General features: G+C 39.2%; 2 protein-coding genes across 3 annotated transcripts; one reads left to right on the top strand and one right to left on the bottom strand.

The window, feature by feature from the left end:
* Positions 1-5,890: 5,890 nt before the first annotated feature.
* LOC137711340 (uncharacterized) lies at positions 5,891-6,559 on the top strand. The gene has a single exon (XM_068450570.2). It carries the CDS (start codon positions 5,891-5,893, stop codon positions 6,557-6,559), a length of 669 nt encoding a protein of 222 aa, XP_068306671.2.
* A 448-nt stretch (positions 6,560-7,007) lies between these two features.
* LBA1 (RNA helicase) lies at positions 7,008-19,771 on the bottom strand. Of its 2 annotated transcripts, none has more exons than XM_068448786.2 (29): positions 19,076-19,771; positions 16,953-17,204; positions 16,687-16,857; positions 16,485-16,535; positions 16,278-16,370; positions 16,057-16,152; positions 15,926-15,976; positions 15,724-15,842; positions 15,412-15,520; positions 15,071-15,193; positions 14,894-14,965; positions 14,191-14,262; positions 14,027-14,093; positions 13,810-13,952; positions 13,654-13,725; positions 13,425-13,553; positions 12,629-12,784; positions 12,225-12,338; positions 12,038-12,136; positions 11,879-11,956; positions 11,270-11,404; positions 10,671-10,745; positions 10,398-10,515; positions 9,527-9,900; positions 9,366-9,428; positions 9,207-9,278; positions 8,263-8,394; positions 8,071-8,190; positions 7,008-7,826 (listed from the first exon to the last, which is right to left on the bottom strand). In XM_068448786.2, the coding sequence occupies exons 1-29, from the start codon at positions 19,604-19,606 to the stop codon at positions 7,662-7,664; spliced, it is 3,852 nt and encodes a 1,283-aa protein (XP_068304887.2). In that variant the 5' UTR covers positions 19,607-19,771; the 3' UTR covers positions 7,008-7,661. The 2 variants fall into 2 exon arrangements, with proteins under 2 accessions (XP_068304887.2, XP_068304888.2); XM_068448787.2 differs by having other exon boundaries at positions 10,404-10,515; positions 19,076-19,751.
* Between the last annotated feature and the right edge of the window lie 6,479 nt (positions 19,772-26,250).

Genomic DNA, 26,250 nt, shown 5'->3' on the forward strand with positions numbered 1-26,250 from the left:
GCCATGCCTTGGCTGGCGCGTGGGAGGTCAAAAAATTATTTTAAAAATATGGGGATGTTCGTGAGGTTGAGTAGATCACGTTGGTGTATTAACACACCCCATTTGAGCATTGTATGATAAGTTATTACCTAATTTTGGTTATGTGCTTTAAATTAACGTTTTTATAGTTGTTTCACATATAGGTGAGACCTATCCCGAGGACGAGCGCAGTCACTCAAGACAAGAGGGTTACGACCCTTCCACATACCAGTGAGTGAGCTTTTGGTTTTCCGTATATACCTATATACTTGTGGTTTTCCCAGAAAATGATATGGAATGTTTATATGTTTTAAATGCCATGCATTACGTTTGCCTATTTATTTATGCATTAGTAGTTGCATATATGTATATTTGGTGCTGCGGACGCACAGGTAAATGCCAGGTAAGTTATGGTTTATGATTGTAATTAGTAGTTATGTGAGTTACGTAGAGAGCTCATAACTTGCACCCCCGGTGTTAGTGCTCCCGCCCAGAGTAGGGCACAGTCCTTCACGTGATGTTCATTTCTCGCACCACACGCTCATCTTGGATCCAAGTTAGGTGCACTGTCTTGTCGTACAGACCACTTTAGGTGGTTCCGACTCGTAGGTGACCCGTAATTATTCGCCCAGTCTTCACGTGATCGTAGCACTTGAGTGTGCCTGGCACGTGGCCTGACCCGTAATTATACCCCGTCCCGAAGGAGGGCATGCTGGCCGTCACGTGAGAGTGACGTAACCATTTACACAGTACGGAAGCTTTAAAGATACAATTTCTAAGATGAAACACCCAAAGGTGAGTCCTAATTTGGTCCATTCTGTCAGAACACCGTTGAATTTCCTCGTAGTCACCACACCTTTGCAATTCTTGAACCTGGAGGGGCGCAAAACAAAATTGAGTGGGTCAGCAAAACAAACTTATTCAGAACTTTCTTTTCTCTTTAAATATACTAACCCCTCGCCGTAAAACAAGTATACTTTCCAGAAAATAAACATATATACGTATGTATAGATATGCCAATCATGCTCCAAAATATGTCATTCATGCTTGAGAATATGCCACATTAGAATCTCATAATAAATGTAAATGCTCAAGCATAATTCACATCAATAACATATAATCTGGCAGCCGGGAGTCACCTAACGTGACATGTACGGCTGCAGATAGAGCTCCAATCTCAACTCAATATCTGAATCTGCACACGAGTCGGAACCACCTAACGTGGTCTGTACGACAGGACTGGGTGTAATATATACGCTCTAGTGCTACGATCACGTGAAGACTGTGCGAATAATCGCGGGTCACCTACGAGTCGGAACCACCTAATGTGGTCTGCACGACAAGGCTTGCACCTAACTTGGATCCAAGGCGAGCGTGTGGTGCGGGTGAACATCACGTGAAGGACTATGCCCTGGCCCTGGGCGGGAGCACTAACACCGGGGGTGCAGATTATGAGCTCTCTAAGCATCTCAAACTACTACTGAAATACAAACATGAATACCACTTACCTGGCACTTACCTGTGCGTCCACAGCACCAAATACACATATATAAATGTATGCCACTACCAATGCATGTGATGATAGTATTTCAATCGTATCCCAAACGTATTTCATACGTATATCAAATGTATTTGAAATGTAGCTTACCTGGGCCTCCTCAGCACCATGCAACAGTATGCATAATTATGGTAATGCACATATTAAAATATAATGCATATATGACAGGATATTTAATTCGTATTTCTTTTAAAATACGTCAAGCATACGTATATATATATACTTAAAAATAACTGCCCACTCACTGATCACATCGACGTCTCATAGGTCCCTGAACCTCCCCTAGCTTGGTTACATTCTTCCTCTGTATAATTTTCACCTATACAAATAGTAACCAAATTGACGTTATTTAACGCACATACACCAAACATTCGTCCATAACTTTCTCATACGTTGCTCAATTTGGGTGTATGAATATACCACAGTGATCTACACGACGTCACGAACGCGTGACAATTTTCAGAACTCAATTTGGAGCTCTCACGCGCCCCCACGCGCCCTGTTCACGCGCTGCCCACGCGCGCGTCTTCTTCCTCGCGTCGCCGGACTGGTTTCGCCGGCGGTGGGTGTTTTGCCGGAATTTCTGGGTAAACTTCAAAGTGTCATAACTTCTTCATTTCTTAACCATATTCGACGTACTATATATCAAAATGAAGGTATTGACGAGACGAACACATCCATACCTGCCTTGACCCCTAACTCGCCGTGGATTCGCCGGAAAAGGCCCCGAAAGCTCCGGCCAAACTTTGAACTTGTCGTTCTCCGTGTTCCTACGTCCATTTTTTCACATAATTTATACCAAAAATGAAGCCCTAATCATAATCTACCACGTTGGACTAGTTTTATGGCCTAAAAACAACGGAATCAAACTTTTCCAAAAATACGAAAATTCGGCCAAACTTACAGTTCGTGATCCCGACGTCCAAATCCTTCAAACGAAGCACTCCGAGCTTCCTTAGGACCTCACCAAGCTTCCTACAAGCTTCAAAATCCCAAAAACATCAAGTTTTGCGTGTGCATGAATAGTGCACACGCACAGTGAAATTGAAATCCATATTTTCCGAAGTGAAACTCACCTGAAATTGGTACCATCGTGTTCGTGTGGTCCTCAGGAGTACGATGGTGGTCTTAGATCCTTCGTTGGTATAGTTTTAGGGTGGTTTGTGGGTGGTCCGTGTGAGTTCGAAGGAGAGAGAGAACTGACAGAGAATGAGAGATTTGTGAGGGAGGAGAGAGAGAGAGACAAGGTACGGGAATGAGGGAGAGATTTGAGGGAGGTGGGATCCTACCCAATCCCCAAATCATCAAGTTACAACATATTTTACGCCCCTTAGTCCCGTTTAAGGGCATTTTCATAACTTCACGTCCTCGGAATTAAAATTCCGGAACGGGTTGTGACAAAAAGATGCATGGAGTAGGCGTTTAAGTTTTATGTTGTTAAATGTTTTTAAAAATATTGTTTAAGTTTCATGTTGTTAAATTTTTTTTTTTTTATATTGTATAATTTGTATGTTGGTTAATGTTATTTAATGTTGTTTCATATTGTTTAATGTTGTTTCATGTTGTTTAATTTAATTTAATGTTGTATAATGGGTTAGGAAGTTATAAGAAAAAAAATATGAAACAAATTTTGTGACATAGAAGTTATAGGAAAAAAATAAAATTTAAAATAAAATTGAAACAAATTTTGTGAAATAGAAGTTATAGGAAAAATTTTGTAAATAAAAAAAAATAATAAAACTGTAAAAAAAAAAAAAAAAAAAAATCTAATGCAATGGCTAGCTGACGTCAGCTAGCCATTGCATTTGAATTTTAGCTTAAGGATTCATGTCAGTTATAACCGACAGGAATAATGATTTTTTTTTTGCCAGCCATGCAGCCAGCCCTCCAACCCTTTCAGATTCATGGGGCCCTCTCAGATTCCACGAGTTATCTGACCTAGCCCTCGGTTAGAGACGGTTTTCAGACTATTTTCGGCCCTCTGACTCTCTGGACCCTTCGGTTGGAGATGGCCTTATGACACGTTGTATGATTTTAAAACCCGCAGCAATGGACGGACACCAATCGCTAGTCCTACATGCTAAAACTCAGTTTCGGGGGTATTGTTGATGACCAGTGGCCGGACGCTCTTGCCCTTCGGTTTCTTCAATGCTTGTCGCGTTGTTTCCTCTATTCCACAGTAAATAATCGGTTTTGCCCATATTGCCATGCATCCGTCATCATTCATCTATACGCTTCGACTGGTTTTCATCGCCTTATCATTTGCTTTGCCTTTGTCTCTTGCCAATCACTTCTTTTCTCCGTCTAGTCTCGCCTTCGTTTCCTCTAAAATTCTGTTTTCTTCGTTTCGCAAAATATTCACGACAGGTATCGCCGTTTTCCTTTGTTTTTTTTTTTTTTTTTTTGGATATTTTGTTTAGGTTCTCTGTCTTCAGAGGAGTTTTGCATCCCTGTAAACCCAGATTTCTCGGCGTTTTGTGGAAGGTCATAAAATTGGTTTCCAAGGTTTTTTTTCCTGAGCAAGAGTTTCAAAGTATTTCCCTCTTTTTTCCAACGAATTTTTAGTGCAGTTTAGGCACGATCTATCTTCAGATCATCGTCAAAATAATTATATTGAACTCAGGTAGGTTCTATAACACCAGTATGTGAGTTTTGGAGTATTGAGAAGTACATTGAAAAGGTGAAAGCCGAAAAGTCCAATATCATAGGCGATGCTTTACTTCCCCATGAGATCATAAGCTATGCGAATCACTGGAATTTTGCACAAGCGGCTAAGCTTCAGTGGAAGACAATGGTGGAGCACTTCTTTTCAAAGCAAGGAAATCTGAACAACTGCTTGGCTGTGTGTGAAACGGCCTTGGTATACAACTGTAGGCACACGATTGACACGGTGGTGGCTTGGACACTCTTGTTGTCTGAGCTGAATGAAGAGCCATGGAAAGGACAGACAATCAATTTCAGTAAGTCGCCTCAGCTACGTTTGATACAAGGCGATCAACTTAGTTACAAGTGCGAGTTTGTGAAGAGGATGGAATACTTCCAAGACGACCTGCAGGATTGATTTTCAGAGGGTGTTTGACTTGATTCTCCAAGAGGCTGTGAATGCTAATTTGAAGCCGGAGCAAATGATCAAGAAGGTGTTTGTGTTCACTGGGATTGAATACGTTGACGAAGCTACTGCCAAAAGGTCGGACAAGGCTCATCCGGCCATACATGGCAAGTTTAAGGAGAAGGGGTATGAACATGCGGTGCCAAAAATTGTGTATTGGATAATGCAGGATGGTGAGCCAAGGAGGTGGATGGAGCCTTGTACATATCCAGGGGTGACCGTACCAAATGGCTTCTCCGACGATTTGCTCAGGTTGTTCTTGGACAATGACGGAGAAATTCGCCCCGACTTTGGCATGGAAGCAGCCATCTAAGGGGAAGGGTATCGGAAGCTGGTTGTACTGGATTGATTACCGATGAGTTTTGATAACCCTCGGTTATTATGCTTATTTAGTTGTCTTAACTTTTCCTGAAGACCAAAAGCATTAAGTCAATGCATAAGACACTTTTGAATCGCAGCAGCCTAAGGGATGCTTCAACTTCGTTGATTACAAAATTGTGTATTGTTGCTTTCAAATCCCAGCAAGCCATTCGTTTTGGGGACTGATTTTTGTACACCATCTTTCACCTTCTGCGTACGCCTCCTCTTTATTTAGCCCTAAATTCTCTTTTGATTTGGTTACTCTAGTGGCTAGAAAATAAAATAAATTAACAGTGTATAGAAGAAGAAAAATAGCGTGCATGGATCATTTACCATATTTATAACCCCCGGTATTCATGTTTGAGTTTGTTCCAGTGGGATTTGGATCCCCTCCCTGGGGATCCTAGGAATCAACGAATACGGACCATTGATAAAAAATCGTGCGTAGATCCTAGGGTCCCTAGAAGAAGAAAAATAGCGTGCATAGATCATTTACCATTTTTTTTCTATAACCTCCGGTATTCATGTTTGAGTTTGTTCAAGTGGTTAAGAACATTTATTCCCCAAGGTCGGTTGACGCTCATCCAACTTTCTAAACCTTTTGCTTGCTTTCTTCTCAAGTCACCGCTTTAGCACAAGCTTCAGATGCCGATATTCCGACACCTCAACAGCCAGCACAAACTCTCATACACCAGCTTTGTTCTTACTTTAAACTGTTACCAAGTTCTTCCACTTCAAAGAAAATATTCTCTGTCAAAAGAAAGTAACGAGAACAAAGAAAACCCTAATGTATATAACATCGTAGCAACACTACCTACCAAGTGAAGGAAGAGAGCTGACAGAATATGGGCACGAGACAAATCCAGGTTGCAGACCAAACCCTAGTTATCCACGAGCTAGACGACGTCAGTGACTCAACAACGGGTCGAGCTCTCACCGGCTCATGGGTTTGGGACTCGGCCCTTGTCCTATCCAACTGGATGGCCACCCAAGGCACAGTCCACTTTCACTTCCAAGATAAGTCCGTCCTCGAGCTCGGTGCTGGGGCAGGACTTCCCGGCCTGACAGCGGCTCGGCTTGGAGCGAGCCGAGTCCTTCTCACGGATATGGGGCCACTACTTCCGGGGCTGTTGAGGAATGTGGAGGCCAACGGACTCGGGGACCGAGTCCAGGTGAGTGAACTCGTGTGGGGATCGGACGAGTCACCGAGTCAAATCAGCGAGTTGGACCCAATTTTGATGTCTGACGTGTTCTATAACCAAGAGGAAATGGTGGGGTTGGCCAAGACGTTGAAGAGCGTGTGCGGCAGAGGTACTACGGTTTGGGCGTCAACGGAGGTCAGGCCATGGACCGCCGAGTGCATAAGCGAGTTGGTACATGAAGGTTTTGGACTCGTCGAGTTTCCGAGTCAAATAGTGGAGGAAATGGAGGGCTTGGATTGTTTTGCCATTTTCCAAGTCATACCACCACATGAAGATAACCAAAGAACTTTCGTTGTCGAGGGCTCTATCTGAAGTTTCTTTATTTTCGACCAGTGTACTTATTTTCGTTCGTTTTTCAACAACTTTATATTGAACAAATGATATTATCTGCAAAGAGTCATTTATTACAGTGATGATAAGGTATTGAACCCTTACATGAGTTCGAATTCTGTCGATGGCTAATCTAACATCTAATATAACAAAATCAGTCATTAGAAAAAAAAAATAAAAAAACAATATTATCTACGCATAAAGCATGAGCTAGTGAGTTAAACCACACAATGACCTAGCAATAACGTAGTTCAAATTCACTTTGGCGAGAATCAAACCTAAACCTTTCATTTACCAATGAAGAAATACCACTTAATCGTCATACTAAGTGGCTTCGTGTTTTTAAAAAACTAGACGCCAAAAGAAAAGAGAAGGAAACCGAGGGGAGATATTACTGGGGTCAAATAGGCAGCATTTAAACGAAAGCAGATTACACAAACAAACCAATCATCAAGCTTTTTATATACCACCTGACCGGGGTAAGGGTTCTACGCCGAGCAGCACAAGCACTGGATAAATACTTGCTAAAGATTTCATCGTCGTCGTCTATGCGATATTATAATGTAGAGTATAATTACATGTCTGGAGCCGAAAGGGTTAGGCGACTTTCCCCGAGCATGCTGTACAAAATTTGTTGTAGAACTGCTTCTGTATATGAATAAATTGGGTCATTTCCCTGTCAGTCGCATATACAGCGCGCCCCGCTCTCCAAGTGCCCGAACCCTTTCGCCAAAAACCATGCCATGTAATGCTCTCATTTCACTTACCCATCTTTTTCTTACCTTTCTTCAGAACAATACAAAACTTCAAGCAGGTAATATCGGGGTTATCCTTTTCTTTCTCAGCACCGGATGTGTCGCTCTTGTTTGCTCAGACCCCATATGCTCATTTGCCCACTCTATTTGATAGTATCCCCAAAACCCACAACATATCAACTAGGGGTTCTGGAGATAACCACACTGATTGCAACCGACAAATCTTCGGCAATTTAGGGTAGTTGTATTTGGGCACACAAGAGAGCACAAACCGAGTTGCTGAATGCAAAAGACTATAACCCATCACAGCCATTATTCCCTACTGTCTCTTAACCATTGTAGTGGATTTTCTGATTTTGGGAGGTCTGACCCTGCTGAGGCTGAGGCTGCGGTGGCTGCTGCTGCTGCTGCTGCTGTTGTGGTGGGGCCTGCAAGTTCATTGGCTGTGTGTTGTAATGGGCAAACGGCTGAGAGTACAGCGAGTTCATAAAGCCCTGAAAATATGTTGAACGTATCAGCTATTAGCACCGGCGAGGACAGCCACCACCAAGCCAAACTATGACTTGAAAAAGAACAGAGGAAGAATGCAGTAAACATGTTGGTCATATGCCCAACCCACTAAACGCTGTTGAAGAACAATGTGAAAGGACTTGCTAATTACGGAGCCAAATGTCTCTACATCCCATTTTATTATTTTCCCGTAGTAATCTATTAAATAGCATTTGTATGAAATGAAACCTGGGACTGGAGTTGATTGGCATTTGCAACTCCATAGTGGTTCTGTGATGCTTCATCCTGTGATGGGTCATTAAAGCCCACCTGAGTAAATAGGCCTTGTGATCCATGAGGCATGTAGTCCTGTAAGAAAGCAGTTGAGAATTGCCCAAAGCACAGTAAAAATGTAACGAAAAGAAAGGGAAACTAGCAAACCTGAGACATGAAGTCATTCCCTGTACCAAATCGAGAATATCCAGCTTGAGAGTTCTGGTTCAGAAAGTTCCCTGGAAACCCACCTTGTGCTCCTTGAGTAACATAATCAACAGCATATCCACTTTGAGAAGCCTGTTGACCAAGCTAGCATAATGTAAGTTTTAATTTTCGAATACATGACTAATTCTGTAATTGCAAGTAACAGAGGTTCTTAAATTACATAACATTGACGATGGATACATTTGGAAAGAAAATAGCGTGGACACAAAAAGGGTAAGGCAAATCCTCTTTCTATGAATAACCTTTTCTTTTCAATTTTTGATTAGCATGATGTAGAATCACTTCTTCCAAGGGAAAATAATTCATCGAAGATGAAAACAAAAAGGGTATTTAAATGAAAAACATTGTCTCACGTCCTTCAACAAACAACTTAAGGCATAGCCCAACACATAAAGGCCAAAAAATGCATATTTGGTCACACTATTTTGGCTCGATTTCATTTTCAGTCAGTGGGTTTGGTTTTGTTAGCAATTTAAAAACAATTTTGGAAGTGAGGTGATTAAACAAGTTAGAATCCAGATTTTCAATTTGGGGAAACAATCTGTCTGTTTTCAAGAAAATGTTACTAAGGGATTGAAAGACCGCATTATCGGCTTTCTAAAACTACCTGCACTTCTTGGGTTTATTTGATAGAAAGACACTCTTTTCGGGTTTATTCAACTTTTGATTGTTATAAAATTGCTAACAAAAATTACAGTGACTATTGATACAATTAAAACCACAGGACCAAAAGTGATTTTGAGTCAAAACACGGTGAACACAAATATACTACACCCAAAAACTAAATCCAGAAGTACACTGCTGAAGCAAACAAATAATGTATGGCCCATGGCCCAGCATACACTGAAAAAACGACAAAAGAAAAAAGCACCGCAACTTCATACCTGTGTGGAGAAGTCAGCAACATTATAAGGAACATGTGATCCCTGACTTTTAAAGTCGTCACCCAAAAATTCCTGGCAACATGCAATCAAAGATGAAATTAAAAGATGAATATCAACATCACAAGTTACTAAAAATATCACGTTTAGTACGAGAAAAACCTGAGACATGCCCGCCATGGAAAATCCATCACGAAATGTTTGGCTTGGCCCTTGAACTGGCATCTGTTGCATACAACAAGACGAGCACATGCATCAGGTGGATGAAGGAACAAGAACTAGGAGAATTGGTATATGATAAAAAAAAAGGGGCCAGTACAAACATTATTGACAAATCCAGGTTGAGATAAGGGGCCACCAACAGATGGTTGGCTATTTGGATTTTCAAGAGCAGGAAAGTTGAAGGTAGACCCCATATTCCCAACATTCTGTTGTGTGCCTTGCTGGTGCGGAAGATGACTGCCAATTGGAGCACCAGCATTTCCGCGTCCTGCCCCAAAACCACGACTTCCAGGTTGAGGGACATGAGGAACAGCTCCAACTGGTCCATGCACAGCTCCACGAGTTGGAATAGCATACGGTTGAGAAAGGGGTCCTCCGTGGAATGGTGAAAGAGGTGCCCGAGGCATTGGATATCCAGCAGGATGTACACCAGGCTTATGGGTACCATTGGGTGGGGCAGGAGGTAGGTAAGAACCTGCATTTGACATAAACATTTTATAAGGATGAAAGACATCATTATTTTAGACATACGAGATGTTTACAATTAAGATTTTCTACTTATTATTGGATTTAAAACTTGGAATTTAAGGGTTAATTATTTTCTTCTATTTTCCTTGTCCATTTGGGATTAGTTATTTTTAACTTCTAAAGGGGAAAAAATTTAACATTTCAACACATGTGAAACCGTTTATTTGGATTACTCACCATATTAAACGAACCCAAGTTTATACACTAAACACTAACATATCAATAACCATTACGTTAAAAGCGTTGGCTTCAATTTTTCATTTAGATTTCTTCCCTTTTTCATCCCTACTAATAGGAAACGAAAAAGAAGTATCAAAACAAAGATAACAAGAAAAGAACACCATCAGAGTAAAATGGAAAGTGTGGAGAAAACAAACAATGCACTTCATCCTACGATTCCTGGAGAGAGAAGGTAAAAAGGGAAAGATACTAGCGCTAACATACCCCTACCACGATTACTTCTTCTGTCCGCATTTTGGCCAGCTGAGGCAACAGACCCAAAACTGTCATTGGGGATAACTCCAGGACCACCTCCAAAGAATAGGCGCCGATCATTGTAGATCTGTGTCAACAGTAGAGCAAACACAACATAATTTTACATCCATCATAAATTGATGATTTCATAATTAAGATCCAACTCCCACCACAAATTAAAAATGTGTACATCAAAAGAAAAGCATGAAAAATTAATTTTTGCCTTCTCTGCTAGTGACAAACCTTTTTAGGCTTTGGAAATTGCACCATACTCTGCTTCAGGTTATTTAGAGGCCCCTCAACCAAGCACTCGTGTTCCTAATGATGTATAAAATGTCAGTAATAGCAACGCTATAGTCTGAATATCAAGTTATCAACCCAGACGGCACAATCATTTTTAACCAGCACATGACAATCAAAGAGAGAAGAAAAGGTAAATAGAATAAACAGGAGGACATAAACAAAATTTACAGTACATGATCAATTAGCATTAACAAATATGCTGCCAGCCGTACAAGTATTAGCCAGCTGCCACCAATCATTCCCAAGATGACTTCCATATTTTGGAAATGGTTTTTTTTTTTAATTTCCTTTTTTGATAGTACACATAACTTTATCTATAAATGAAACACTACAAACACCATGAACCAGAGGACCTAAAAGGACTTGAGAAAAACAAGATGAGAACGAAAAAATACACATCAAACAGAAAAATTGTCAAGTTAAATCAGAAAAGAATACTTGAGAAAGCCTCAACTCTTTTTCTATTAACTGGAATAAAAAACAAGAGGAACAGGTCAACATAAACCACCAATAACAAAATTACAGAGAACAGTTAATACCTTGTAATGTGTCAACAAGCTATTCCACAGTGGCTGTTTACTAAGAACTTTTGGGTTTCCAAGAATGACAATACCATATCGAGCACGTGTTAGAGCAACATTGAGCCTGCGAGGATCATTAAGGAATCCGATGCCCTGAAAAGGAATGTATTAGCCAGGAATCAAACTATCATAAATATACTTCCTTCTTCAAATGAAGACGGCTCTTCTAATTTTTTTTTTTTTATCTACAGTCATTCTATATTATCTTAGAACCAAAATCTGGAACTCATTGACAATGAACCAACTCTGAAGACAGCCTTCAATGCCATTCTGTTTAATCATGACTACTCAATTATCAGTAACAACATCCCCCTTAACCACACCCCCCCCCCCCCCCCCCCAAAAAATAATAATAATAATAATAATAAGCACAAAAGAAAGTATGTAATTTTCTGTGAGATGAACCAAAAAGTAGTACACTGAAAACCCAACATGTAAGATTTATAGCATGAATAATAGGAAAATAGCAACAAAACAATTCGAAAAAAGAAAAAGAAAGACGCATCTTTGGGACAACCGAAAGGAAAAAAGTACGAATTTCTCATATAAGTGGTTTTATGAACTCACCTGATGCTCATTACTCCTCACACACGAAAGGATGATATAATCCTTTTCCCTTCCCTGAAATGAATCTACGCTTGCAACCTGGAATAACAATAATGAAGCAATACAGTCAAAATAGGTCAAGAGCAAAGGCTTCTACATGTGACGAGTCAGATATATTACCTCAATTTCCTTATAAAGTTGCTGTCTGAGAGCACCATTTCGCGACATATAGTTCACAATATAAGCTCTCTGTCCCTCATACGGTGTGATCACTCCAATCTATAAAGTGTTGATTTTTATTAAATTAATGAAACATGGAATCAATATATATAAAATGCTAAACTCAAAACGAATGTTGTAGGTTCACCTGACTAGGGACTACACCACTCCTCAAGAATGTTGTGACAATCTTTTCAACATTAGCAGCCTCAGTTCTGTTCAGATAGGATGTTCCACTAGCACTTATCTCCTCTTGGCCCATCTATAACACAGATGCATGAGTCTAGAACAAGTCTTCGGAGAAAATATGATTTTTAAAAAGTCAGTCAGAAAACCATCCAGTAGACAAAGCCTAATTCTTTGCAATGCTATCCATATACCTCTTTTTCCCTCCCACACACCCCCTGTTAATTTCTGTCCTCTCCTCTTCAATTCATTCGATCCAACAGCCAAAAATTGAGAGATGTATGTGGAAGGTAAAAATGGGTGTGTGGATAGCACCACCCCAAATTTTTAGTTGGCTGAAACTACTTGACTGGCACTTATTGTTACCTGTACATAAAAGAACATGGGACGATTGGGAACCGGCCAAGGAAAATCAATGCCTGAAGATTGCCTTTCATTGATGGTGACTCCATTTTGAAGCGTGCCCTCATAGAAGCTATTAGATGGAAATTCTGACAAGGCTGGATGCATTCGGTATTGAACCTAAAATTAGATCATACATAATATATAAGTATTGCAACATAACCATGCACGCAAGAGCAATTTCACTTCGAATGACATACAAGACAGAAAGTGTCATAAGCGTCTTAAGGGTGCACTGACAGCTACACTATGCAACTTAACATTTGAATCAGATACAAGATTGGTGACAGAAAATAATTTAAATAAAATAAGAAAGAATCCAACCAAGTTAAACGTTGAGAATAATCCAAACAAGTTAAATCACAGTGGAGTTGATTTGCTCAAAGAAGTTAGGAAAATATGTGATAAAAAGGAGAAAAACAAATGCAGGTACCTAAATTCCAAAGCAACTAAGAATGAGTTAAGGTCAAATACATTGAGAATTGCAACAAGTTTATAATAAAGTGAAGTAAGGCAACACTTTATAGACACATCTTAGTATTGAATTGAATGTTCATGCAGTAACATTAAGAAGAAAAGACCAATATCATATCTATTGATGAATGGGTATACAAAACTCAGATTTCATCACTGACTATCCAACATAAAAAAGTAAATAAATAAATATATTTTAAAAAAAAAAGGGCAAGTACATGTACACTAGTCGTGATACTATGCATAGCTAACCATGCACAGACACTGCAAACTCTGGACCAATTACCTGCAATCTAATTGGTTTCACACCAAGTAAAACGAGGCGTTCAAAGAGAGACTGGGCAAGCCCAGCACGAGCTGCTTTCTTGCACATAATGACAGGACCAAGCTGGCAGTGATCTCCAACAAGAACAACCTAATATGGAAATTTCTCATTAGACTCCAGGCAACGATTTGTTAAAAATCAACCTCGGACTCAAAATTTAGCAACATCTATATATTTGACCTCAGAGTACCTGCTTTGCCCCAAGAACCAAAGGAATCAGGCATTCAGGCTCCGTAGACTGAGTAGACTCATCAATAAGTACCTAAAAGCAGAGGATAGATTTGTGTAAGCTATTTTTAAGTTGTGACAGATAGTAACTAACTGTTAATGTAAGATGTATTTCAACCTGACGGAACCTAAAATTGGCCAATCGTGGATCTCCAGCACCAACACATGTGCAACAAATGACATCAGCACTTTGAGAAATCTCCCTCTCGGTTGCCCGCTTCAGTGCCTTATATTTTTTCTCATCGCTACTAGACAATTCTCCTGTAAAATTTCAGGAACTAATCAGCATCAAGTCAGGACAATATACATAGAAGTTTTTAGAAAAGCAAAGTGACCTTGCTCATCCTTCAATTGTTGTAGCTTGTACAGTTCACTCTTTTCTGACGTGTCAAGATGACGAACCTGAGATTAACAGAGTCAGTAAGCATCCAGTTAAATAAGTGAATAAAGAAAAGCCAGACAATAAAATTATTAATTAAGCCAACAAGTCAACACAAACCTGGTAATGAAGGGTTAAATGCTCAACAGGAGAACTAACAGCTTCCCTTGATTTTGCACAAAGTCTGACAACCTTAAATACCAAAAGGAAGAAAAAAATCAGACAAATTCATAAGAAACCTATCATTACCAAGAACACATATAATAAGAAAAACATCTGTTGCAATGTTTCACGCAAAATGAGGTAATTTCCAAAGCTCATAAATAGCACCCAACTGTAAACTAACTTGTTTTAAACAAATAAAAATCAGATTACACACTGCTATGCTTTACAAAGCAGAACAAGTGGTACTTGAGAGACATTCATACTAAGATGAACAGAAATCCGTTTAGGTACTCATTCTGATTTCTTGTGGTTTGCAATTACTTTTCTTTGATAGAGATTTCTGCTTAGTAATAAAAGCAACAACGCATGAACAGTGGACAATAGATCTATCATAGAGGAGCAATCTAAAATTCAGAAGAAAAAAAAAAAAGGAAACTACTGAACAGCTGAGCAACAAAACCATCATTTAACCCAGGTAAATAAGAAGCTCTCCAATCTAAAACTATCAGAGAAACAGAATCCAATTATGTGTCTGCACACCAATGCGTACACAACTAAAAAGATATTTAAATATTCATTCAAGAAGAGCCGCAAAAACAAAGGGACATTCTATAGAGTCAGTATAATTGCAGGCAACGGCCAAGCACTGGTCGTCTACCTTCAACCCAGTTGCACTTATCTTCTCAGCTAGTTGGTCTACAGCAACATTACTAGGAGCACAAACCAAAACCTGGTAAAGAGAGAAATTGTGATTAAAAGAGAGTGAGAGAGAGAGAGAGAGAGAGAGAGAGAGAGAGAGAGAGAGAGAGGAAATAATAAATGTGAGTTATTTTACCTGTCCCTGGCCTTGTTTAGCCATGTGATACACAATTGCTGCAGAAGTCACAGTTTTTCCTGTGCCAGGTGGACCCTGGATCAAACTTATAGGCTTCTGAAGGACACTCTTTACAGCAAAAACCTATCCATAAAAAAGTGGTAAGACACTCAGATTAGACCAACACCAACTACAACAAAGAATCCTCAAAAGGTCCGAGAAAATGCTATTGTGAAATACTTGGGAAAGAGATGCATTTGAAGTGAAAAACTAGTATATTGAAAGAGAGGATAAGCCAGAAAAGAAAGTAATGTATCATGAACTAGAGGATAACAAAAAAGTGTATAATCAAGATATCATACTTGAGATGCATTGAGCTCCGGAAGACCAGGTGCACCAAAACGACGGGGCAATGTATTACGGACCATTTGAACCTCTACTTCATGGCCTAACAAATGATGGTAAATATATCTGCACAAATAGTATAAAAGAACAATCAAGTTAAATGCAAAACATAAAACATCACTGCAGCCTGACATGATTTATTTATTTCTCTTTTTAACATACTTTCATTGAATAAAATACAACCTGAAATAGCCAATGCAATATCTGCCCTAAAAACCAATTTATGCTTGTCATTTCCATACAATATTTAGCAATACAAGCAAACCTACCCACTAACACTTGTCTCGTCCACTGCAAAAGCTTTCATGGCCCCCTGCATCCGATCAAAACTTGTACTCTTCCAGACAAAGTCAACACTGAAGCCATGGTTCACATCAACTGGAACTCCCTGCAAACAACATGAATACACATTAGTAACAACCAAGTTTGCTGAATTATATAAAATATAAGCAGCACTAATACTAAAACTACCTGACTGGCACGAAGTTCAAGTGCAACCTCCTCTTGTGCAGTTAACTTGATCTGAAACAGCAGATAAGTACTATAAGTTCCACAAAACTACAACATATACTCTTAAGGCTTCAGAAAGGAAAGAGGCATACAACATGTCCCACTGACTGCCATGCTGGATGAGCTGCATCTCCAGAATAACGAAGCCGCAACTCATCACCAGGTACAAGACGTAACTCATTGTCTTCCTGCAACAACCCAAGAAAAAACTGAATGTTAATAACACATACATATGAGCAGAATGAAAAACATGCATATAGTACTAAAAGAATTCACCCAAAAAAAATACTCTCAAATTTTCGCAGACAATCACCTTTGGAAACACAAAATAAGCAATACGCTTCTTGTTAAGACCAATATCCCACCGAATTGTGACATTGTCTTTGCTTTGAGATTCTTTCATCATCTACAACATAAATAAGATCATAAGAACTTAACAACTAGCTTGTTCTCTACCACAGGGATCATAAGAAATCTTTGAATTGAAAAGAAAAAGGAAAACAGAGGTTTGTCTGCATACTTTATCATAGTCAGCTTCAAGTTTAATAAGTGGTGCAAACACATTTTGATACTGCACCAGAAACAAGAAAATCATCAGCTTATCAGCAAAACATCCATTTAGAAGATGCAGATTCTCCAAAGGCTTCTCGTGTTATAAAATGGACACGAACTAAGCCTTCTCACATTTCAAAGTATATACAATGAATTCCAAACAGATTCACCTGGTAAGCATCTTCATACTTCAAGGCCACAGGTTGGGGTTCATCATCCACACCAGGCTTCTCGAGATCTTCAAGGGAAGCATCAGGATTGGACTTCCAAAGTTCTTCTACCTTATTTATTTGTTGAGCACTGATTTGGCGCGCCCTTAGCTGCTCCTGTTCAGACGGGACCTGCAAAGCACAGCATCTTAAAACTACTAAACAGAAAACCATAAATTGCCTCAAATGAAAATAACTATGAACCTGATGATAGCAAAATACCAAACCTTAACAAGCCACTGCAAGAAACACCTATCATCTATCAGGGGACACCACTGGCTCAGATCCCAGTTCATATCCTTCAATGCATTAACACTTAAGCAGGGTTCCCTACAAAGAAGAACAACAACACTCTCTGTCTTGGCTGAAATAAATCCAAGAAGAAATACATTACGACATCCACAGTTGTAGCATTCAAGGATTGTTTCTCCCAATGGGCTATCTTTATGAAGACAGACTTCCTTGTGTTTTGCTCGGACCTTCAAAACCCAACATAACAAACCAATTAGGAAAAGTTATCAGAATATAATGTCTATCCCATATTAATAACATCAGCTTTCAAACTCGCATTTAGGAACCCACCATATGCAACCACCCAAGAATCAGCATACTATTAAGAAAAAAAAAGTTATGTATGATATCAGGCTCCAAGAGCTGGCACTTTCATTATATTTCACAGATTATTTGTGGTTGCATATCCTTAAAAATTTGCCTGTGAAAAGGTTGTTCAAAGCATCAACAAAGATTAATTTTTCAAGATGAAAAATGAAAAGACGTGAATGGAAGATGCAGTTTAATTTCTACAAAAAATTTATGCCTGCTCAATGTGATGTGAAATCAAACGGGGCAGCTTATGGTAAGTTCCCGTTACACTAGAGAAAAGAAATTGAAGTCCATGTAATTTAGAGCCTCTTGGGATTGCTTCTGGAAGGGCTAAAAGCCTTGCTGACAGCCAAAAGTGCTTGTTGATTCCGTTTGGAAAAACTGTTAGAATTGCTTCTGGGTCATAGAAGTGCTTTCTGAAGAAGCACCTGCCAGACGCTTCTCCAGGAAGCATTTTCAACAGCTTTTAGAGGAGGCATTTGAATATTTAATAGAAATTTCAACATGGTTCTAGCGTAAGCACTTCTAGTTCCTACAGAAGCAATCCCAAACAAGGCCTCAACAATTATAGAAAACATTTACTGGCATCACCTAGATATTAAAACCTTCAAATCAAACAAACTCCACCATAGAAACTATGACTCCTTACTTTAGCTTGTAATTTAACTTAAAAGAATTATTTGGAATCCATCCATGATCCCACTAGAGCTAACATAAACCAAAAGAGGATATAAAGGATTCTCTAATGCTCTATCATAGATCATACAATGTAATAACAAGAGTACAATCAACTCGAGAACTGCCACATGATTGGCATAAAAGATGTACAGCATTAAATTAAATCATGCAGCCCTGTAAACATCAAAATCTGAAGCATAATGCTGGTTACTTAAATCATATTAAACAGATGTAACGTTAACTCCATTCGTATGTAAGGTCCAATTATGTCCATGCAGACAAATCAGAGGAATATTGATCCAGAATTGCTGGTCAAGTGCCCTACCATTAATGGAAGTTTAATATTAAGTGGTGTGGGAAGTAGAAGACTTCCCAACTTTTGTGTCAACAAATACGTATCTCTATAAATTTGCATTAATATATCAGAGCATGTTACAGCTTATGTTATTATGAAAAATTATTTAAATCAACCCATACATATAGGGTTTCTAAAATATGAGGCCAAACCTAGCTGTAACATCAACACGAACCAAATGAATCTCCAATAGACCAAAAAGTAGTCAACCCACTCAAGCAACCAAATTACAACTCAACAAAAACAAAGAGTCCATGAGTATAAGGTGCCATGATTAATCGACAAAGAAAAATCATCAGAATCTACTTTCTCTTTACCCAGATTGCTTCCTATCTCTGCAATCCAATACCATGTTTGAACCAAAATCTCCCAAAATGTAGAAATAAAAACATCTTGAAACCGGGATAATAACCCAAACCATCATGAGGGCATAATAATGCAGCTATAAATGTACCTTAAACTTAGTTCGATCTTCGTATAACCCATGCCAACACGTGATGGCGTATCAGCAAGTATGTCTCTTAAAACAAAACACGCTTATTTCCCTGCATTCTCTAACTACTAAATTTCCTCCAGTGGCATCCATGTTGTGACTAGTAATTTCCAGTTCTTACCCAAATTCCCATTGGACTCATCCCAAAAAATTATAATCACAAAACCCAAAATTATAAATAAAAAGGCAGAAACAATAACACTCCGAACTGGGTGACTTACCAGGTGATTCACAATATGAGAGCCGGAAGTGTTCCCCCTTGAATTACAGAACCATTTTCGACACGAAGGCACATTACACCTCACAACGCAAGCCGGGTTCGACACGCCGCAGTACCGGCACGCATGTTCTGTAAAATCCCCTTTTCCAAACTCGTAATTGTCGTCATCCCCAGTATCCTCAAAGTTAAGCACACTCATCCCAGGCGTTAGGACGTCAACCACCTGATTATTGCCGGCGTTACTGCCCGACCCACCTGCCCTAGCCTTTGTGGCGCTGCCCGGGGCAGCAGAAACCGGCGACGCATCGGACTGGTGGTCGGACCCGACCCCACCACCGCCACGGTCACGGTCTGCAGGTTCCGATAAGGAATCTGAAGGGGTGGGCCAGGCGACAGGAGAGCGAATCGGGTCGCGGAACTCCGGGTAGTCAAAGTCCTCGCCCTGGGTGTTGAATTCGAGGAAGGTGTAGGCGTCGTTGGCGGTGTCGGGCTGCGACGCCGTGTCAAAGAGGTTGTTGGGCTCCGAATCCATGGTCGGGGTGCGGAATTGAAATCTTTTGGGGGTGGAAGGGGGGTTAGGGTTAGGGTTAGTGTTTGGTGAAGGAAATTGATGCGAAGAGAGAAGAAAGACGTTTAAGAAGAGAGAGTGTGGGAGGTGTGATGGGTGAAGACGTCGTGGAGAGAGAGAGAGAGAGAGAGAGAGAGAGAGTCCGTGTGAGGGGGTTTTTGTAAGTTTTGTTTTTGGGCGAGTGCCCAAATGGGACCCACTTTTTTTGCAATATTTGGGACGCGCTGCTGTGATTGGGCAGTAGGTACTAGGACTGCTTTTCAATGCGCACGTGACCGGGTGCGTCTCTTGGAGGTACGACGTGGCACGTATAGTAGGCATCTGATGTTGATGAAACAAAGACGAGTGTAATCTTTTGTCTATGTGTTTCAACAACATGAAAAGGTTTGGTATATGTGACTATTTTGTGGACGCGTGATGTCACGTCGTGAAATACAGTATTATGTAAGTTATTTTCTTCGAAAAATTAAAGGTTGTATATCATGTGAGAGAGGTATCCGACATCAACTTTCAAAAGCATTGGTTACTATGATCTCGTTTAATACATGTAATTGGATTGCAATGGATAATACTCAAAATTTGGGCCTATTGAAGCTGGAAGTGAATGTCTTTTCATTTATAGGGGATTAGAAAAGGAGAAGGAAATTTGTACCATCAAATCCCACCATTTTAAACTAGATTGAATTGGTAAGGTTTTTTCATGAGTAATTCATCTCGATGATCATTATTTTACGTCTTTTTTAACATACATTTAATTTAGTGGGTCATCTATTCTAATTCAATCATACGTGCCAAATGAGTTCTATGTCTCTAAGCACGTGAGAGGATTACATGCCAAAAATTCTTGTTATCATGACATGGTAGGAATACAAAATAAATTAGTTTTTTCCGTGTTTTTGAATTATTGAGTTTGAAGTGTTTTTTTAAGTATAATTTTATCAAAATATTAAGTGTAAAAACAAATAATTTTTCTTATATGAAAATAGGGCAAATTTTTTAGGATCGCTTCAGACCTCAAAAATCTTAAGAGTGGGCCCACTAATGGCAGACTAAAGAGGAAGAACATACATTCACTTAATTAATTAATAAAATAAAGTATATATTGGTGATGCAACATAATTAGTATTTGAAAACTAAACCGACACTTGACTTTGAAAAATAACTCAGATTTAAATGAATTTGGAGAATACATAGTATTAAATGCAGAAAACATGTTGTAAATGCCCCTAATTGTTTGATTATCCGCACCCGTTGTGTTTCAACGACAGCTTCCAGACTTTTCTCTTGAAAAAAATATCTTCTCTCTGAGAGAGAGTTTTTTCTCTCCGTAAGTGAGAGCAATAACAATACTAACGATTTTTCCTCTTGTCGCCGACCCTAATCAATTTTGATTAGAGCAACTCCACCTCTATCCATTTTGCGCCAGCACCCAGCCCATTTATTCACTTAATTGAACAGTAATAGACCCAATGAACAGTAATAGGCCAAAGCATTTCCACCCCAAAAAAAATATGCTGGCACAAACGATCTCCACCCCTACAAAATGCGCTGGCACCCAGTCCATTTAAAATATTAAATAATTTTTTTATAAAATAAAAAAAAATAGTTTTAATTTCGGATAGGATTTTTAACCAATCTCGTCATGCCACGTGTCATTATCCGAACGTACTATTTTTTTAATAGATTTCCGCTAAGATTTTCAACCAATCCCGACAACCCACGTGTCACTTCCTGTTTTTCCAACAAGTAAAGGATGCGTTGAGTTTTTTCCAACGACCTTGAAGACCTTGACTAGATCTGGCATCTTTTCCATGTACATCGCAAAACGATTTCGTAATTTTACTCCACATTTCTCGCTTATCCATCTCATTACCTGTAATCGGGTCATGAGTAGTGCGAACCCAACATTCACACAACGTAACATCTTCACTGAGCTTCCACGAAGTCATTTTTTTCTCTCAAAGTGTACAAAATATTCAAATGTAGAAAGTGTAGAAAGTGTAGAAAATATTGAAATGTGGTGTAAGGTGGAAGATGAGGGTTAGGTATTTATAGAAAAAATTAATTAATTTTTTTAAATTTTTCTGTATTTTTTAAAAAAAATTTGACAATTTTTAATTAATTTTTAATAAATTTTAATGTTGTAATTAATCTGGACCGTTGGATTTGAAAAATAATCAAATCCAACAGCCAACACGATGCCACGTGGCCAACGGTCAAATTTCTGACCGTTGGGCCTTTTTTTATTTTTTTTTATTTTTATTTTTTGGTGAAAAAAACGTGGACCGTTGATCTGTGATCGGACGGTCCAATTTAAAAGTGAAATTTAAATTTTTTTTTACCTTTGGAAATCCAACGGCCTACAAAAACTAGCTGTTGGAAATCCAACGGCTCTGAGGAGGGCCACGTAGCCCTTTGACAGTCGGACGCAACTTGCCCTGCACGCGGGCCCCACCGCCTGCAATTCCTGTCGGCTACTTGCGCCAGGAGCGCGTGTTGCGCACGCGCCAGGGAAATGGACTGGCCTCTGGGTCTGTCCATTTTGGGCTGGGCTCCTGACTGGCACGGGCTGGGTGCCAGCCTGTTTTGTGGGCTGGAGCTGATTCACTTGGTGCCGGTCCATTGGGGACGGGCTGGAACTGCTCTTAGGGTCGGTGGCAGCCCTTCCTTCTTCTTCTCTGTTTTGTCTTTCTTCTTTTCTTTCTTTTTTTTTTTTTTTTTTTTTTTCTGGTGTTTTTCCCTGCTTTCCTTCCTATTTTGTTTTCCTTTTACACCTCGATTTTCACAGGTATATCTTGCTGCCCTCAGATCTCCATCCATCCATATACATGTTCTTATTTTGGCTTCCACCGACTCAATCTCCATTCCGATATGCAATCAATTTTAACCACGAAGTGATGCGATCTTCAACTAAGAAGGTGCGTAGGGTTCCGACGTTCACACCAGCTCGGGTGGCAACAGCACCTCCTTATCTTTGTCTACCATTTATGGCAATGTTGCTCGTGGCGATCCCTCAGGTTGCTTTGGTTTCTCTTAATATGTGGCTGCGATCAGTGAGATGTTATATGTTGGAAGGCGAAATTCATCTTCTTTTCATCTCTAAGGTGTGGGTTCTTGGCGAAAGTTGGTGTGATCGTGGAGTGCAATTCCGATGCTTTCCGCGATATCTTTGGAAGGAAGCAGTTAGGTTTAGCTTCTATGTTTTTTTTGTTTTGGGCATTTGGGTTACTATTGAGATCCATTCTTTTGCTTGTGAGGTTATTGTATATGGGTCTCAATTTGTGTAATTAGTTGTGTTGTGTTAACAAAGTAACCTTTGACCAAAAAATATATATATCTTTTTTTCAACGATAAACATACTTACATGGCACGAGAGTATTTTTTGTGGTGGGAGTATTTTTGTGGTGGGGGGGGGGGGTCTTCATGCACCTAAAAAGCCATGTAGCCTTGTTGTGGCCTTTCTAAAAATGCAATACGTGTCCACTTGCTCAAAATCTTGTAAGATAGCAGAGTTAAGGTTAGTAGGTGAGCAAACACGTCTTGTATTTTTAGAAAGGCCACATGACCTTTTGGGTGCCGAAGATTTAAACTCATTAAGGGAGATATGTACCCTCTTGCCCCTGTTTATTATTAGTAAATCTAGTTTTAGGTGCAATTTCATCATCCGGCCCCGTTACTATTAGATGCATATTTTTTCATTTTTTGCCCATATTTATTATTAGAAACACTAGTTTTAGGTGCAATTACATCATCCGGCCCTCCTTACTGCATATGTTTTCATTTTTTGCCCCTATATCATCAAATAGATCAAAATATTAACGCCTCTACTTCTTCTTAGTTTCATAGTGACAATTCAGCTATCAAATAGATCAAAATATTAATGCCTCTACTTCTTCTTAGTTTCATAGTGACAATTCAAATAGATCAAAATATTAACGCCTCTACTTCTTCTTAGTTTCATAGTGACAATTCAGCTATCAAATAGATCAAAATATTAACGCCTCTACTTCTTCTTAGTTTCATAGTGATAAATTCAGCTCATTTTAAGCCACAAAGCCTTGTAAGGCTGCTTGCATTGGAGAAATTTTTCAGTGTGCTGGGAATATAGCTCAGTATACCAAATTTCATAGTACAAGTGGTTAAAAACTTAAAAAAAAATAAAAAAAAACTTCCAACCATTTGTATTATGACATTTGGTGTACCAGACCATGTTCTCGGCACACTGAAATTTTTCTCCTTGCCTTGTTACTTTGAGGGGTTTTATTCCTACAATCAAGCCATATAGCCTTGCTCAATTTGATGCCGAAGTGCCTTTCTTCTCAAACTAATCTCAATCAAGGCCGCCACTTTTTTCTTCTTAAATTCCAATCAAGGCATTTAGGCCTTTATACTCAAACCAAATCAGAAGACATAATTTGTGTTTTTCTTGCAAACCAAGTGGTATAAGGCCTCTTGTCAAAATTTTCAGTTGTGATGACCTGCCACTCTTTTTTTTTTTTTGTTTAATGTTTATGTTTTTGCAAAATGCCAAACTACCCATATACAAATTATGGTGTGTTCGAAGGAATTTTCTTGTTCTCCAAACCTACTCGATTGGCCAATACTGATCTTGGGCTTGAGTTCGATAAACTTGACCACTTCCAAGTGTGGTCAAGTCGGCCTTGTCTATTACGGTTGCATCGAGTTGGACAAAATTTTGGCATCTCAACTCTTGAACCATCTGATGGTTCGCAACTTCATCTTTCTCACCTAAGGTGGTTGCCTCAATTTGAGTCGAGTCGAAGCTTCTAGTCTCTCGGGTGGACTCATTTTTCTCAACTAATGTGAGGTTGTCAATATGTAAATCGGTTTGAAAAATCAATCTTAAGGTTGACCCAACCCCCAATTTTCTTACCCAAATACTCTCGGCCTCCTAAGTTATTCTCATGTTGAAGAGATGGAGTGCGTGGTTGCATTTGCATTGGAACCTCATTGAGGCTTAGGTTCAAATCTTGCCCCCTGATCGGGTGATTAAGTTGTTCTGACATCTCGTGTAAAGTTCGGGTAAGAAGATCAAATGCGGCTCAACATATTGGCCACTAGAACCACTAGGGAAGGTAGAATGCACCCCAACCACTTGAACGTTTTCGTCCGATGACCCATTCAGGCTATTGTAGTCATATTGGTCATTATAACTAGTCACCACATTGGCCATAGGATTGGCCGCTAAAGCTTATTAGTTGTTGATTTGTTTACATAAGTTGGTGGTTGTAAAATTCATCTTTCACCTAACTCTAGGCAACTAGGCTAGGACCTATGTAGGTCTGCCCATGATCTGGGTTCTCCACCGCCGTTTTTTATTGTTTGTCGTTGTTGGCATGAGTGGAAGACTGGAAGTGTTCATACTCAGTGGATGTTGTCGGTTTATCCTCAATATTTGGTAGATATTATTAATATATTGTTGATATTTAGTGTCAATACGTCAATATAGGGAAGTAATTTTTTCACATCCTTTTTAGCATCAGATTGAACAAGTCAAATGGAATCAATGACTAGAATTGAACAAAGGATGTGCAAGATGCTAAAAAGAGTGTGAAATCACTTCCTGTCAATATTTTTTATATTCAATCACGGTATCGTTGTTCATGTCTTTCTTATCACTATGTGCACTGTTCTTAGTCCACTCATACAGTAACTTAATTTTGAAGGACCTGCCATAGATTGACTAGCTCCAGGAACTAAACTTGTCTTGGCATGACCTAAGCAGTACTAGAATAATAAAACGTCTGATGCAGTGCTGGAGTAACTATGACTAATGTTGGAGTAACTGGGACTAATTTTTTTTTCTTTTATTTATAACTATGAAAAACTATATTCCACTTTCTTATCTATAGCTCACCAGAAGAACGATGAAGTAACAAGGTTGGTAATCCTAGATATTGCAGCTCAGAGTTATTTATCGACATTTAGCGAGGTGTGTAGTTGAGACGAGTCCAACTTAGTCTCCAATTCTGGCTCGCACTAAACGTAAGATAATAATCCTACTTAAACCAGTCCCTCTTGAGACTGTCAAACAAACACACCGCAAAAGCTTCCCAGACTAGGGGTGGGTTCGGTTGGTTTTTTACGAAAACCGGAAACCGAACCGAAATTACTGTTCGGTTCGGTTTTCTATCGGTTTGCGTTCGGTTCGGTTTCGGCCCGGTTCGGTTTTTTTTTTTTTTTTTTTAATTTTTTTTCCAAGTAGCTTAAAAAAAGTATATGAAAACAACTTGCAGCCATTTTGTAATAAGTCCTATTTCAACATAATCGTCAAGACTCAAAATAAGCATTCCAAATTTCTAATATAATCATAGTCTCAAAGACAATGAAAATAAACATTCAATTCAAAGTTCAATTATAATCAAGTGTTCCAAAGTCCAAAGTTAAATAAACATCAAAGTTTAAATCTTCCAAAAGTCCAAACTTAAAATAAACATCAAAGTTCAAGTATTCTACATCTAAAAGACTAAAATAAACATTCCAAATTTCAAGTCTTCCACACCTAAAATAGCATTCTTTATGTGTTGAAGTGATTTTGGAAGGTGCCCCACAATGAGAGTGATCCACATACTTTTTCAATGACAATT

This window comes from Pyrus communis, chromosome 6 (assembly GCF_041283825.1).
Source record: "Pyrus communis isolate YQ-2024b chromosome 6, ASM4128382v1, whole genome shotgun sequence".
Lineage (NCBI taxonomy): Eukaryota > Viridiplantae > Streptophyta > Magnoliopsida > Rosales > Rosaceae > Pyrus > Pyrus communis.

Excerpts from the sequence above, each read along its gene's own strand:
- LOC137711340 (XM_068450570.2), top strand. The coding sequence starts at position 5,891 with ATGGGCACGAGACAAATCCAGGTTGCAGACCAAACCCTAGTTATCCAC.
- LBA1 (XM_068448786.2), bottom strand. The coding sequence starts at position 19,606 with ATGGATTCGGAGCCCAACAACCTCTTTGACACGGCGTCGCAGCCCGAC. Across the intron at positions 15,194-15,411 it reads CGGAGCTCAATGCATCTCAA|GTTTTTGCTGTAAAGAGTGT; the intron begins GTATGATATCTT and ends TTTTATGGATAG. Across the intron at positions 13,726-13,809 it reads CCAATTTTAGGTTCCGTCAG|GTACTTATTGATGAGTCTAC; the intron begins GTTGAAATACAT and ends CTCTGCTTTTAG.